The sequence below is a fragment of the Pelodiscus sinensis genome, unplaced genomic scaffold (genome assembly GCF_049634645.1).
Source record: "Pelodiscus sinensis isolate JC-2024 unplaced genomic scaffold, ASM4963464v1 ctg34, whole genome shotgun sequence".
NCBI classification, from domain to species: Eukaryota; Metazoa; Chordata; order Testudines; family Trionychidae; genus Pelodiscus; species Pelodiscus sinensis.
This window is the reverse complement of record NW_027465849.1, coordinates 4,473,505-4,489,594: the sequence shown is the minus strand read 5'-3', so window position 1 is coordinate 4,489,594 and position 16,090 is coordinate 4,473,505. Positions and strand designations below refer to the sequence as shown.

Genomic DNA, 16,090 nt, shown 5'->3' with positions numbered 1-16,090 from the left:
AAAGTTGGTTCAATAAAAGAAAGAACCTCGCCCCCTTTGTCTCTCAGATCTAGGACCAGTGCTGGTAAGAGAATACTGTAAACTAGGGATGTAAGCGACTAGTCGTCTAAGGATAAGTTTATGGGATAGTTGACTAGTCATGCAACTATTCCCCTCCCCCACTGCCTCTATCAAAGAGAGGGAGCAAGCGCGGGGGGGGGGGGGGGGGAGAGCAGGAGCCGGCGCTGGGGGAGCTGGCTTAAAAGGGGAGGTAGGAGCACATTGGGAAATGGCGCAAGCGGGGACCAAAGCAGTCTCTGCTCGTGCCACTTCTGCTGTGATTCTGCTTCTGAAATGCACTGGGGCCCTAGCAGGGCTCTTGTACGATTCAAAAGCAGAAGCCCCTCAGGGAGCCCTGCCAGGCTTCCTTTTGAAACGTACAAGAGCCCCACTGCGACTCTTGTACATTTCAAAGGCTCAACAGGGAGCAGCAGCCAGTCTCCCGCTGGCCCCGCACTCCCTGCCAGGGCTTCCAGCAGGGCTCTTGCTACAGGTCAAAGGCAGAAGCGCCCTTATCAACTAGACTCACAGACTTTAAGGTCAGAAGGGACCATTATGATCATCTAGTCTGACCCCCTGCACAGTGCAGGCCACAGAATCTTACCCAACCCCTCCTAGAATAATCCTCTCACCTATATCTCAGATATTGAAGCCTTCAAATACTTTGAAGACCCCCAAGATGCAGAGATGAAAATAGTCGATGGAAATCCCATTCGATTAGTTAATTAATCTAAATGTAACATCCCTACTGCAAACATCAAAGGAACAGTCAGCCTGTATGTTTAAGAGTTGTGCTCCATAGACACCACCAAAATACCCAACAGCACTGTTAGGATACAGGTATTCGGAATGTCAATGGCTCGTAAGAAAATCCAGAAATACCACATAGGCTTTATAAGGGAGCAAACCCAGGCTGCAGAGTAGGGAGTTGGGGACTGGATGAATTTGGGGGTCAAAGCCTGGCAGAGGGGGAGTCACACGCCAATCCAAAAAACTCCAAGTGAGCAGCTGTAGAGGAGTTTAAGCTAGCGAAGGCACGCTGGACAGGACGCTGGTATGAGAGCGCACGCGGCAACAAGATGCCGTCAGAGCCTGACCTTTCCCCACCACTCTGCTCTGACCCCCGCGGGCTCTCTCCTGAAATCTGTCCCTGGCTCTTTGCTCAGCAAGTGGAACCAGCTAAGAAGGGCATCTGGAAAGCCTATGGCTCTTGTCCCTGGGGGACAGACTTGCTACAGGGCCTTCCCCTCCCCTTCATTCAATGTCATAGCAGTTCCCCACTCTGCTCCCCCAAAGCTATGTCTGGGATGGGTAGGGAAGGGAGCATTGTTAAACCTCCCCTCCCAGCACCAAGTCCTGCCTGACCTTCTGCCCTCGACAAGAGACTCACACACGCTATTTATGCACCATACATCTGCTCTGGGGGAGTAGCTCAAATACTGGCCCTTTCACTCAGCTGATTAGAATTGTAAAGTAACTTTATTGCTTGATTTCCCCCCCCCCCTCCCGGGGGAGTTGAGCATGTTATGCTTATTAGTGCTCACTCACTAGCCAGCTTAAACACATTAACGAATTAACATTTATAATCTGGCTTCCCATGTACTGAGCCGCTCTCCTCCCAGATCTCTCTGCTCCCTAAATCCAAAAGGCGGTAAAGACATTTGTGCTTCCAGCCGGCCAAACTAAAAGAGTTTAAACCCTCAGAAAGGTTGAGATTTTACCAGATGGGTCTCTGACATCACAGCAAAGTAACTCCATAGCTCGCGTAACCAAGCGCGGCATCAATGTCGCTTCAGTTATCTGGAAGAGGTAGCAAGCACACAGATCCAGAGCTGGGGGAACTATCTGTAAACCTGATGAGAGGCAACTTTCCCAGTGTCTGGCTGAAGTTTGAACAGAGTTCTGCGACTGTGCTGCCGGAGCCATGAAAACTTCCCTGCCACTTACTAGCAGTCCTCTGCAAAGGTTGGGGGAGGGGGGGGGGAGCTGTCTAAAACTTATGACTGTTTTCAGCAGACAGGTTAGGGGGAAGATGGGGTGACAGTACACAGGATTGATCTGGGGGCCTGTACAGATCCATTCAGTTTAAGGCCAGAAGATATCAGAGGCTGACCTCTCATATAGCACTGGACATGAATTTGCACCCAGACGCCCCTAGAGCAGTGTTTCCCAAATGATGTTCCCCGGAATCCCAGAGTTCTGCAAAGTGAAAATAAGAGTTCCGCGAGGAAATTTCTTTACAATAACATTTTATGATTTAAAAAAAATTTTGTACACGTTAAATGTGATTTTTGTTTTTAAATATGTGCATTTAAACAAAATGTTGATCTCATGACCTTGTTTAGCATTTGTTTATTATTATCCTTGCTTATTTGCGGTCTACTTTGTCAGCTCCATATATAAAACTGTTAGGGGTTCTGCAAAATTCTTTCGAGTTTAAAAGGGTTCCGTGGCCAAATAAAATTGGGAAACACTGCCCTAGAGTAAGTCAGTGACTTATCTTGTAACAAAAGAATTTCTGCCCTCAGGAAATTAAACTGTGAGACACAGGGAGAGAACAGAAAAGGCTTCTGCAGTGGCAGGGAGTTGATTAGGTGAGACAGGTCCAGATGATCCCAGCAGGAAATCCACTGCAGAGGAATCAATACCCCCAAAGTCCCTGCCAATCTGACATGGGGGAAATTCCTTCCTGACCCCGAATCTGGCAAACAGTAGGACTCGGACATACTTACAAGGGTGTAGAGCAATGCTCCCTCTGATTGTACACATTCCTGGACAGACCTGCCAGCCAGGCGGCAAAAAGAGGGTTCTCTGCATGACCTCAGAGCACTGGTCCACCCCATCAAAGCAAAGGCCAGGCTCTGATGCACCAGGGGAGAGTGAAAACGCCCCCTGCATCCAAGGAGACAAACTGCAGCAGGAAACATTCCTTCCTGACTCTGCTGCAGGCAAATGGCTGAGGCCGGAGACGTGATTATAATCACTCGCGAGGCAGAGCTGCAAGCGCTGGGAGCAAGTCCTGGGCAGGCCTCTTCTCTCCATCCTGCTGATGGAAAGAGATGAACCAAAGAGACGCAGGAGTCTCAGATCCCAGAATTACTGGCGCTGCGACAATTGCCCGGCCCGGCCTTTCCAAGCCCACTTACTTCCCACAGGGGGAGGGATGGCTGGGAAGATGGAGGAGCGTACCAGTGAGCCCATGTGAAGATCTGGTTTATGGGTCACTTTGCAAAGCACGGAGCCCACTTCCCTTTTAGGTTTGGAAAGCTCCTGGCACATTCTGGGCATGACTCTAAATGCCCTTCAGTACTAAGAGCACCTGGCTGATGGATGGGGGGATGGGTCTATTGAACTAGTAGGTTACTGAGTTCAGCTGTCTATAACAGAAAGAGATGATTGCTGAAGATGCCTCTGTTGAGGATTTTTGGTCACATGAAATCTCTCCCTCAAGCTTTCTAACAAGTGCTGGCTAGCATGTCAGAGTTCAGTTGGTTCCTTGGCAAGTGGGAAGATGGGCTTGGATACAAGTCACATTATACTGTTGAGCTAGCAGTGAGGACCAGTGGGAGTTTGACATGGCCTTGCCAGTGATTTTCAGGTTTTAAAACACCCAGTTTTACTGATAGACACCGTTACCATCTGGGCCATCACAGCTCCTCAGACGATCACAAAATGCAGACTGGATTGCAGCTGGCCGCTGAACAGCCCCTGTGCAGTGGCGACCCCAGCTAGGAGAGCTCCTGGCACACTCTCAGCTGCTGCATTTAGTGATGGTTCATTACCGATTCATCTTGTTTTAATTGCAGCATTAACCCAGGGCTAATTAACATGGAAATGGACAGGATTTCAGCTACAAATGGAAAAGCAATTAAGCACCAGGCCAGGTCCTGCAACCTAGATGGTTTGCTTGGTCAAAGCTGCAGACGTTCCTTCTCCTTCCCAGAGCAACTCTGCCACATAGCATGGTGGGGATTGCATAAATGACGGGCAACTCTGGATGGTGGGAACAAATCTACTGTCTTCCAGGGAAGAAGTTAAAGAGAAAACCGAGGCATTTGTAAATGTGCACCACCAATAGAAACACATGCTGTAGCATTTGACTCTCTCCTGCACAGTTTACAGGGAACCCTGGTGTAGACGTGGTATATGCCAACAGGAGTTCTGGTGGCACAGCTGTATCTACCCTGGAGGGCTGGTGGCATAGCTCTGTCACTAACAGGTGTGACTGCTCCTGTGCTCTTAGCTGCCACAGCTATGGTGGTGAAAGTTTGAAATGTAGCCTAGGCCTTAGAAAGAAGATATTGTCTACTTTTCAGAGAATCTGTCTAAGCAAAGGGCACTAGGAGTTGTGTGAAGGGATGGGAGGGGGGGAGGGTCTAAGAACGTCTTTCATGAGGGCCACTTCTAATGAGTGATCACATTAGACTATGAGTATCCATGTGGGGCACTGAGACACCACCAAAGGCCTGATTTTCAGAGGACAGATACTCAGTGCTTGCTGAAAGGCCCTTTAAAGGTTCTTCAGACTCGGTGCCACAGACTGAAGCATCCAAAATGCACAGGTTGCTTCTAAAAAACTTGATCTACACTGCAACAGGAAAGGAGTTTTTCTCCTGCTTCTCGCTTCCTCCTTAGCTTCTGCCTATCGCTCTCCCTAGTAAGACCATGGGAAGAGGAGGAAGGGGAGGAGTTAATCGGAAGGGGGGGAAGGGAAGACGACACTCACTCTATACCTAGGCGAAGAAAGGAAACGGTTTTACCAAACAGTCACGATGAGATGAGAAATCAAATTCAAACACACTGTGTCTCTTGCAGGCCTAATACCGGGATTCTGCCTTGGTGGGAGCTTGCTTGAGTTCTGTCCTAAGCCTGAAGTGACAAAGCAACCACACCTCTGCTTGGAGAGATGGTCCCAAAGCTGGAGCCCTCATTCTCAGGAAGCTTTACCCAATACTCAGCCTCAGGGCAGGATTTTCAAATTCACAGGAACAGCGGTGGGCAACCTGCTGCCCATCAGGCCTCCGTGTGTGGCCCACAAGACATTGTGTTTCCTGTTGCCCATGTGCAGGGCTGCCAGATGCCACTGGTTTCCATCCACATATTCTGTTTCCTCCAACTGAGTGACTGGGCAACAAAATGGCAAATGAAATTTAATGTGGATAAATGTAAAGTAATGCACATCGGGAAAAATAACCCCAACTATACGTACAGTATGATGGGGGCTAATTTGGCTACGAAAGAGATCTTGGAGTTATTGTGGACAGTTCTCTGAAAACTTCCACACAGTGTGCAGCGGCGGTCAAAAGGCAAATAGGATGCTAGGAAATATTAGGAAAGGGATAGAAAATAAGACCCAGAATATCTTACTGCCCCTGTATAAAACTATGGTACGCCCACATCTTGAATACTGTGTACAGATGTGGTCTCCTCACCTCAAAAAAGATATTTTGGCCTTGGAAAGGGTTCAGAAAAGGGCAACTAAAATGATTAGGAGTTTGGAACGGGTCCCATATGAGGAGAGGTTAAAGCGACTGGGACTTTTCAGTTTAGAAAAGAGGAGACTGAGGGGGGATATGATAGAGGTCTATAAAATCATGAGTGGTGTGGAGAGAGCCGATAAAGAAAAGTTATTTATTAGTTCCCTAAATAGAAGAACTAGAGGACACCAAATGAAATTAATGGGGAGCAGGTTTAAAACTAATAAAAGAAAGTTCTTCACACAGGGTGTAGTCAACCTGTGGAACTCCTTGACAGAGGAGGCTGTGAAGGCTAGGACTATAACAGAGTTTAAAGAGAAGCTAGATAATTTCATGGAGGTTAGGTCCATAAAAGGCTATTAGCCAGGGGATAAAATGGTGTCCTTGGCCTCTGTTTGTCAGCATTTTTGGCTTGTCACGTTGGCCATCTTTCCAGCTTCGGGCAGAAGGACCTTTTCTCTGCCTCTCACCCACTTTCCAGTGACCAGGGAGTGTCCCGTTTATCAAGAGAGCCATCTGCATTACCAAATTCACATTTGCAGGATGGCAAATCCATCCCTCCTGCCACAAAACACCCGCCCTCTGCCAGCCCCTCTCTCGCGTTTGTCTGCCAAGGGCCCATGGGAAGAAGGCAGACCAAAGCACCGAGCCAACTCAGAAGCAGGTTTGGGCTTTACTCACCATTATCAAATTCGTCTGGGATCTGTAGGGAAAGAAAAGAGATATGGCCAGTTATTCTTCTGTTTCTGACTCCACATTACACAGTATGGCTGGAGACATGCTCAAAGCCATTTGCCTAATTAAGAGAAAGATTAATCTCTAAACATATGAATATTCAGATACATCTGTTGGCTGGGGTGCAGCTGCCAGCTCCCCCCCCCCACCTATGCACACTCAAATCCACACCCGCTAGCATTGCCAGCACGCTCAACTCTGAGGTCTTGTACCCACAACAAGCACAGCACTCCAACAAAGCCAACTGGGCCTGCTCCCCCCAGAGGGGAGGAAAACTCCTGACACCAGTTAATTATAGCAGCTCTTTGTTCAAGACAAGAGGACCAGGCTGGGATGTCTGAGGACCAGAAGGGTTGTAACTGTTGCAATAAACACACCGCTTACATATGGAATGTGCAATCCAATGATTTGATGCAACATACCACAATGGTTATAGGGAATATTTCAGATCCCACAATCCTTTGCTAAGAACAGCTGAAACACAAACTGAACATCTGGTGACAGGTGGAAATTCCATGATTATTTGCACCCTGAAGGACTGTTGAAACAGGCGCACCTGGGCTGCATCAACCCAACGCACCAGCGGCTCAGGAGAACTTTGACTTTGAACTCCACTGAGACAGAGGAAGAGCAGTTGTGAGAGAGATGCAGGACACTTGGACTCAAATCCTGACTCAGCCACAGACTTGGGTTATGTCATAACCTCTCTGCACCTCAAACCCAACATCCGTTAAGTCAGGTGTATAATCCACTGTTGCCCTTTGACTATTTTGACTGGAGGTTGTTTGGGTACCAGTGACGATAACTGTGTCTACACAGTGCCTAGACAACAGGATCCTGATCTCGATTGCGACCTGTGGGCACTACCGTAATAGGAATACTAATTGTCCTTTTGCTATAGGAAAGCCCCAGGGTAATGTCAAAGTTGTCTCAATCACCACATTTCTTTTACAAAGAAAGGCCATTCTTTCTAGGGAAAAATTAGCTAAAATACAGACACACAAAAAAGGCCCCCAAGCCAGGGGAAAGTAGCGTAGCACTAGAATTCACTAGGAAGGCAGAAGGCTTTTCCAAGTAGTTCTACGATGTTTTATCGCAGCAATACAACGCTGGAGAGAGAATTCCAGTGGCGAGAGGCATTTCCTGAGGTGCCTTACTTTACTGCCCAGCAGGAAGGCCAGAGGGATACCGTCTCTCACTGGCGAGCAGCCACAGAGAGATTAGAGAAGCTCCTCATACTTCTCCTTGGCTAATGTGTGTTTGAACTAATCACCGTAACCATTCTGTTTTCACATCCCACAATTTGGTCCAATTCCCGAGTTGGTCAGGTTAGGTTTGAGGAGATGCCCATGAGGTCAGACACCCCACCACCTCTGAACCCTGGCTCACTGTAGCGGATACAAGGGATGTGAACTAAATACGTCAACATATTTAGATCACAAATCGCCAGGACCATCTTGTTGTTCTATCTGTACAGCGCCTTGCACAAGGCGGTCTTCATCAGTGATGGGGGAGACACTACTGCAATACAAAGAACAATTACAACAACACATTTGGATGAGTAAGAGGTGCTTGGTAACACAAGAAAAAAGCTGTTCATACCCAACCTCCTGCCTAGAGATTACATAAAAGACCCTAGGCCTGCCTTTAATGATCTGTTTCACACTGAAGCTAAGGTGCCATCCACCCGGATAGCTGCTTATGTCTGCACTGAGCAACTGGATCACACCCACAGGTAAGCTTGCCCACACCTGGCAGTAATGCTTGTAACTTTTGGGAGTTGGAAGTACAGTATTAGACTGCATGGCCCTGTAGTTGTGTTTATAGGATGCGAGCCCGGCCCACTCTGGCCAATAAGGCATGGATTTGCTGGCCAAATGGCCTAGCCAGTGTCCAATCACGTAAGTGGTATGCTAGCAGCCAGACCAAAAAGGGGAAGAGGGGTGCAAAATGCCCAGAAAGCTGCTGCAGCCTAATGGTTGAAGAGAATCACCCTCTATACCTGATCTGATGCCAAATCGGATGATGAGCAGGACTAGGCCACATTCTGCATTTTGTAGAAGGCCGAGTATATTTTGCAGCACCATGCAAAAAACTCACTGCTTTAATCACTCTCAAGCCACTTCCTCGCTGCCTCTGGGAGCCAGATACTCAGCTGTTCTGTTTCTAACCCTTGTCACATTACACCAATGGGGCTCCGTTGTCATGGAGAGCGTGTTTACTTTTCTGAGCCATGGCAAACGGGCACTGGCCAGTCAGTCGCCAGAACAGCACCCAGATGGCCTAGACAGACTCTGTTGGCAGAAGCGAAGCTGTAGCATGCTCTCCCTCACCAGCACGCACACAGGCAGTTTTCCGAAAGGACCTGCTGCTGCTGTCTCTTCCATGGCTGGCCTGTTTTAGTTGTAGTCTGTCAGCAAACTCTTCCAGAGCCCTACAAACACTAATTAAAGAAAGGCTCACTTTAAATGTCCATATCGAACACATTTGTGCCCTTATCCCTCAGGAGCATTAGGGATGTTAAACATCGGTTAATTTAATAGTTGAGTAACTTCAGGATTTTTTATCAGTCAACTATTCTATAGTCCCCGGGGGCAGGGCCTGCAGCCACTGTATTAGAGGCAGCAGTGTAGAGTGCCAGGCAGGAACTGGTCCAAGAGGGGAGGCAGTTTAAAAAACAGCTCCCCTTCCGGACCAGCTGCCTGTTGCCCAGTGCTGCTGCCTGTGATAAAGAAGCAGCAGCATGGGGTGGCAGCAGCCCCTGTCTAAGAGGGGTCTAAGCTCCTGGACCTGGCACAAGATGGAAGTGAGCCAGTTGGCCTGCCCACTTGACTCCTAATACACTTTAAATGCAGAGCTCAGCAGGGGTAGGTTCTGGACCCAGCTGGAGCTAGAACTGAACCGGGCTGCTGGCAAGCCTGCAAAAAATGTACTGGCAAATGCATGTAGTCTATAGGATTAACCTATAAGCTTTTGCTTATCAGTTAATCGACTACACTATTACATCCCTATTAGGTATCTAAGGGTCTAAGCTGAGTCCTGATTCAGTGCATCTCCCTATCAGCACAAATCTATCCAGCCAACTAATGCTAGGCCATGTGTTAGGATCTGCAGGTCACCAAGCTGTCAGGGTGATTCCTGAGTTGTGAAGTTCATCTCACCACCCCACTGTCCTCTGGTCCAGCTACAAGGATATGGTGTCAAGCTTCCTCCTGCTGCCAGGAAGTTCAGATGAGGCACCAGCCCAAATATGCCAAGAGATGTTGCCCAGTGATCTCTGTAAGCAGAGCACTTGGGCAGCCACCCAGGAGAGATTTAGGTGTCTCCCAGCTGAACAGAAGAGCACCCGCAGCCAGTGTTTCTACTGGTGGTGCACATCTGCACATTCCTCGGTGCACATAAAATTTATCCTGTACATCAATGAAAATAGTTAGAGGGAACACTGAAGTACCTAAGAGCGAGATGCGGGAAACCTATTCAGCAAGCAACGGGTACAATTCCTCAGGCAGGAAATCCCGTGGCAGGATAGCAAGGACTCTTGCTGAGTCCTACTAATGTATTTGTGGGCCATCAGGAATCAGTGAGCTGGGTGGTCACCCTGGGCATTTACACTTACAAATGGCATCTCAGATTCAGTCTGGGATAGGAGCAGGACAGGGGAAGCATTACACAAAGGCCTAACCAAGTCTAATCAATCCCCACCTGAAATTGACCAAGAATGCAAGAGAATGGAAAAGCACCTCCTCATCTGCTGGGAGGGTTCACTGCTGAAAGATCCGCAAGGCTTTTTAAGTGTGAACCGGCTGCTATGAGCCTGGTGTTGACTCCAGTGCCACCTAATGACAAAACTAGCCTGAGAAAGCGGCAGCCTTGGAAAGTGATCCAAGAAGTGATAACAGGGTAGGGGAAGAAAGCAAACCTTGCATGCTTCTTTCACCGGCAGCTCTTCCTGCCAGACTGCAATTCCATCAGCAGTGCTGGGAGCCAGGTTACAAATCACTGCTCCAACCCCCTCCACATCACGGGGGACACTGACCAAGTGCTTTCCCTGTACGCAAGAACAGCATCGTGATATAAACGCATGGCTCACTGAGCAGCCATTTCTGAGGTCTCTTGCAGGGACAGCGCAGAGCTGACAGGGTTTGAAAAAGGTCAGGAAAAGAAGGGCAGAGCAGACGGAGGAAGGGAAGGAAGTACGAACAAAACAAAAGCAGGTTGTTGTCCAACTCTGCTTCCGGAAGCCAAGTGCTCGGATGGGTCAGGAGTCAGAGCCTGTTTTAAATACTCAAGGCTGGAGAGCAAGTTAGTAACTCTAACATGAGGCCCATGAATCACCCCCCTCAAGGTGAAGAATGTGACTCTTTGGAGGGGGTAGAGGGGTGTCTCTTGGATTTCCAACATCTCACTGTTGGGAGAAGCAGCTGACTTTTCTGACTGTTGGGAGGCCAGCCAAAGAGACAATCCAATCAGACGTTTTTGTTTAGGCTCAGTTTGAAGAGGTCAAACAGTAACAGGATTTGTACAACTACTTAAGTGATGACAACATCTCCTCTGGATGCAATTCCCCTCGTAGGAACACGAGCACTCCATCAGCCACTGCACTGAAAGGAAACAAAGTCCCCCCACCGTAACCCATCTCCTCTGTTCAATGCACCGCCACATCAGGAGGATGGAAAGAAAGTGCAGGTGATGTTGTAAAGAGCCATTACGACAGCTGTCAGGAAAAATTAGAAGACAAAGCCCAAACGTAGCTGGATTATGGTTGTCTGGGAATTGGAGGCAATTTAAGGTGAATAAAAGGAAAAACTAACAGGCTACAGCTACAGCTACGTGCTGCCAGCATGTATGCGTGGTCAAACTCCCCCGACACAAAGGAAATCCCACCCAAATAAATGTGTGCCCATAGAGCTCTGGAAGGGCAGAGTGAAGCAGGAAGCCAGGTGAGCTCTCTACTAGTGGCCAAATACAAAAGCCACCACCCGCCCTGAAGCACTGACATTCTGGCTTTCCACTCTTGGTGTGTCACTACCAAGATGAAATCAGGGAGAAGGCCTTAACATCTGTAAACCTGGAGATACATTGAGGCAGGTGCTTTCCTCCAGTGTATTATCTGCCATGACTTCTTTTGCAAAGTGGAAATCTATTCACTAGAAACACGATTAGGATCCACCAACTTATTTCACAAAAGGTCAAATGAAGCAGGCAGGACGTGAACCAACCACTCCTAAATGAAAGGTCTGGCATCCGGCCATTACTGCTACCGAAGGCCTCCTATCAAGTTCCTTGATAAGTTTACAGGTGTATCCGGCCAAGATTTCAATAATAAACAAGCTACCCATTCAAAACCACATGAAGTGTCCCCCAGCCTTATATAAAATAACTCTCTGAATTTGTTGTGTGGTGAGCTCATGCTATTTCTTCTCACCTATTGTCCGGAAGACAGCTTTATGCCTTTGCTGGAGCAGAACTACATGTAGCGATGACTGAAGGCTGTAGCATAAGTTCAATAAAAGGAAACTGGAAACACATGGTGGAAGGAAAAGTGCTAAGGAATTTATTCTGTGCTAATAGGAAATACTTCTAGAATGCACCAGTCAACCAGGAATCCTGCAAATCCCCTATTTAGCAATCTATTTAGCTTCCCTTCAGCCACAGAGTTTGTCTTCTAAAATAACATTCTGAAAAATAGAAACAATAATTAAATCCTAAAGTCTAGAACTGCACTTGCTTCAACACATGTTTTTATCCCATGCTCATCCATGTAGCATCTGAGTGCCTTCCAGTCATACATTAAACAACCTGCCTGACTTTAGTGACACAGCTGCGTCTATTCTACACCAACCATCCGTCCTTGCAGCTGCAATACCTCAGTAAGGAAGTAACAAGCTCTTGGGAAGGCAAACTCCCCACTAGATTTCTCTTCAGTTCACTCTAATTAGAATTCCAATACAGCTCACCATTGACTCCACTCCACGATATACAATTTGTCTTGTGGCCAGCTTTGCTGGCAAAGAAAACTGAACCGGTAATGATGGCTAGAACCCAATCAAAGTCAGCTTCCAAACCGAGCTCCGCTCAACACATGGCCATTACTGCTTACGTGAGTCTGGGAAAGGAACTAGAGAAAGAGTCCCTGTTCAATACCAAAAACAATTGTTAGTAAAAAAAAAAAAAAGACATGGATAATAATGGACCAGCTGTCTGCACCCTATAGACTCCACACCACCACAAAAAGAAATGTAACTAGTCAAAGAATAAACCCTGGCCCAGGAAGGAGGCAAGGGAGAAGGGCAAGTTTCATTGTCTCCGGACACAGGTGCAAGATCAGAACGGCTGCTCAGCAGAACAAGTGACATTCCTGGGTGAAAAGTTCCCTTTAATCCAAGGGCTGCTGGATCAGCTGGCTGCAAAAAAAATTGGACACTCCTCCCCCAGATGAAAATCTCCCTAAGAATCTAGGCTTGGGTAATGAAAGTCCCAAATCTGTGGCGGCTTTGCAGAAACTGCTAGAGAACTCGAGTCTGAGGAGAGCGGATGCAGGACTGAGTTTGAGACACTCATTGACAGACTATTTTGAACAGCTCCTGGGAGGAAGCAGCAGAATATCCTAGCTGATAAGTTAAAAGCAAGGAAGTCTGTGCATCATGGCAGTGTTTTGCAGTTTGGGATTATGACCCTGAACACTGAGAATGTACTGCCATCACCCTGCGCTTCATAGATCAAGACATTGATTTAGCATGGTGCAAAAGACAGGAGAAGCCACAGTACACAGGCAGCCCACGTTTTAACTCAAAAATCCTACCCTTTTGATTTAAAAACAAAAATAGCTAGCCAGTTAGACCAGTAACCTATAACTTCCTGAGTACCTCCGGGGGTTCCACTCCTGAGCCATAATTAAAGAAACCCTATTTGATCTGCACCTCCCCAGGAAGCAATATTATGTCATTGGCTAAGTTTCATTTCATCTACTATATTTTTGAGAGAGTTTGTCCATCTGTCTGTCTATGAATTCCTTCTAAAGGGTAAGAGCTAGCAACACCACATTTGGTAGACAGCTTCCTTTTATAACTTATAGCAAGGTCAGGACTTGGTTGTGCCAGGAAAATGGGATGTGCCTCCTTCTCATAAAAACACACAGAAAGGAGACAGAATCTCTAGGCAGGTGAAAGGAGCTGGCTGGGTGTGCCAACCCCACAATGTCCAGGACTGCCCCAGTCTCCAGCCTCCCATCTCCCAGGAACACTCTAGAGAAAAGGGGGGGCTGAACCCCCCCCCCCGCAATTCATATGGGAACATTGATGGCTGTTCCCCATTGGCAGGGAGCAAGGGAGAATTGCGCAGTTTGCTGCATTCCTCACTTTGCCTGGGGAGCGCAGGGGGCAGACAAATGTGGACCTGCCCCAGCCAGGGGACATGCTGTGTTCGCTGGAGCTGCAGTGGCCATGGAGAAGCAATTCTCATCTGACCCCAAGCTGCTGTGGTGAGAGAGAAATGGGGCTGTCCTCTCTCCCTGGGGCAGCCTGCATGCTGAGCCCCCCAGCTCCAGCCCCACCCCAGAGCAAGGATTCAATGAAAAAAACAAACAGTGAGTCAGGACCCAAGCAACACTGGGTAAACCTTCCAGTACTAACGTATTTAAGGAATATTTATGGAATCCAGCATTGCAGCTTCTTTGCTTTCATCCAGAGCTGCGCTGCGAGAAGGCCAGAGTTCCCCTGAGCGTGTCAAGGGAGTGTGACTGAGATGTACAACTGCCCCATTTCTCCTATCGTGCAGCACAAGGCTTTGCACCAGTAGCTGCAGCTGACAGAGCAGCCTCAAACTGCTTGTTTGGCCTTTCAAACAAAAACAAACAGCTTCAATGGAGCAGTTTAACCTTAAGGGAGGCAACTGGTCCCATAGTCCACTAGTTCACAGGGGCTCAGTGAGGTTATAAAGCTCAACAGTGCCATCTAGACAGAGAAGAGGGCAAGACAAGTGAAAATCCATGCGCCGAACTTTGCTTGGGGAGACTGACTGTAGAAGGGGAATGGATTAAAATTAAGGATGTAAAATCCCACTTTAAAAGTTAACCAGTTAAGCTGCACCAGCTGGACCTGCCGCATCATGGGCTGCTCCGGCCTAGCTGGGCTGGGTAGGGCTCGCTGCACCGCACTGCAGGTGGGGGGCTGCTCTGTCCCAGCCATGTTAACTGGTTACCCTGGTAAACATGCCAGTAAGACAAAGGTTTACTGGGTAACTGGTTAACCCTTTACATCCCTTGTTAAAACCCCTCCCTCTGGTTAAAAGGAGGACGCCAGCTACCTGAACACACAGTGCCATCCTGGCTAGCTGGGTTGGGCCAGATTGAGGGAATTAATTCTTCTCTCCCACAGCATACTTTAGGGAGTTGGGAGTTTGGTCCAGCAGTCAAGGGCGTTGTGTCAAAAGGAAAACCAAAGGGTGCAATATCTTTCCTAGCACTTAGCTGAAGTCAGCCAAGAGGAGAGCCCATGTGCGTGGTTCTTAAAGGGACAGCACATTGTGGACACACCCTTTTGTTGACAAAAGGGCACCACAAAGGTATTCCTTCCCAGTAGGTGTGCAGAAGTCTTTTCAGCTCCAGCAGGCTTGTTGACACCTACTAGTAAAAGCAGCATTCGATATTCTTATTTTTGTTTGTTTTTCTTCCTGTTAGCTTTCTGGATTTTGGTGCCTTCCTAAAAAGGCTATTGGCTGCTACACAGACCGAAAAAGATCTCACCAAATCAGGGATAGCCATCCTGGACTCTGACTGGCCTCAGACTACAGCACATCACTCCTAAGGGAGACAACAGAAGGAGAACAAGGCCCCTGAACATAATACGTTAAGGGGCAACAACAAACGCTACTCTTTATGCCTGGGACGCACTATGTACATTCTCCACATAATTACTGTAACTCGTTAGTTCTACAATGCTCTGACTAGGGATGTAAGCAATTAGTCAAGTACTCGAGTCACTACTCATTTCTGCAGCAAGGGGGGAGGAAAGCAGGAACCGGTGCTCATGCGGGGTCCCAGACTTACTCCTGCTGTGGCTCTGCAGTTTAAAGGTAGGAAGAGCCAGGCTGCCTGCGTGCCCGGCTCCTACTACATTTAAACTGCAGAGCTGCAGCAGGGCCCCTTATCAACTAATTGTGTAGTCGATACAAACTGTATCAACTACATGATTAGTCATTACCCGCTTCTTAACATCCTTCTCTCTGACTCGAGTCCTTCGCGGATGTCATGCCCAGGCAACCTCCTGCCAGAAAGGAGCTCTCAAAGTGCATGCTACTGCCTTTTGCCAGTCTGCATTCACGGTCTTGATGGCTGAACCCCAAAGAAAAGGGAAAACGGGGAAAGCATGAAGCTTCCAAAAGAATCCGTCCAGGTCTTGGTCTTTGTATTACCAGAGCCCCTAGTAGCCCTAGTCATGGAGCAGGATCTCATTGTATTAGGTGTTTTATGGTAGCACCTAGGAGCCCTAATCAAAGAGGACCTGAGTGTTTCAATCTAAGGGTATGGCTTCATTACAGGCTGGATCAACTGGCGGTGATCGATCCAGCAGGGGTTGATTCATCGCATCTATAGGCATAATAAATTGTGTGCTGAGCTCTCCCCCGTTTACCACAAGCTAAATATGAGGAAACAGTGTGACGCTGTTGCAAAAAAAAGCAAACATGATTCTGGGCTGCCTAAGAGGAGTGTTGTGAGCAAGACACCAGAAGTCATTCTCCCACTCTACTCTGTGCTGATTAGGCCCCAAATGGAGTACTGTGTCCAGTTCTGGGCACCACATTTCAAGAAAGATGTGGAGAAATTGGAGAAGGTCCAGGGA

The 16,090-nt window shown here is 47.9% G+C and overlaps 1 protein-coding gene across 2 annotated transcripts in view; it reads right to left on the bottom strand.

Annotated features, from left to right (window-relative positions):
• TIMM50 (translocase of inner mitochondrial membrane 50) overlaps positions 1–16,090 on the bottom strand; it is a 56,405-nt gene that overhangs the window by 26,703 nt on the left and 13,612 nt on the right. For both annotated transcript variants that reach the window (XR_012898915.1, XM_075915314.1), the window contains exon 4: positions 6,198–6,219. Coding sequence is in view for 1 of the 2 variants with exons in the window: in XM_075915314.1 (XP_075771429.1) it covers positions 6,198–6,219 (22 nt within the window). In the remaining variant the exon portion in view is untranslated. The remainder of the gene's footprint in view (positions 1–6,197; positions 6,220–16,090) is intronic.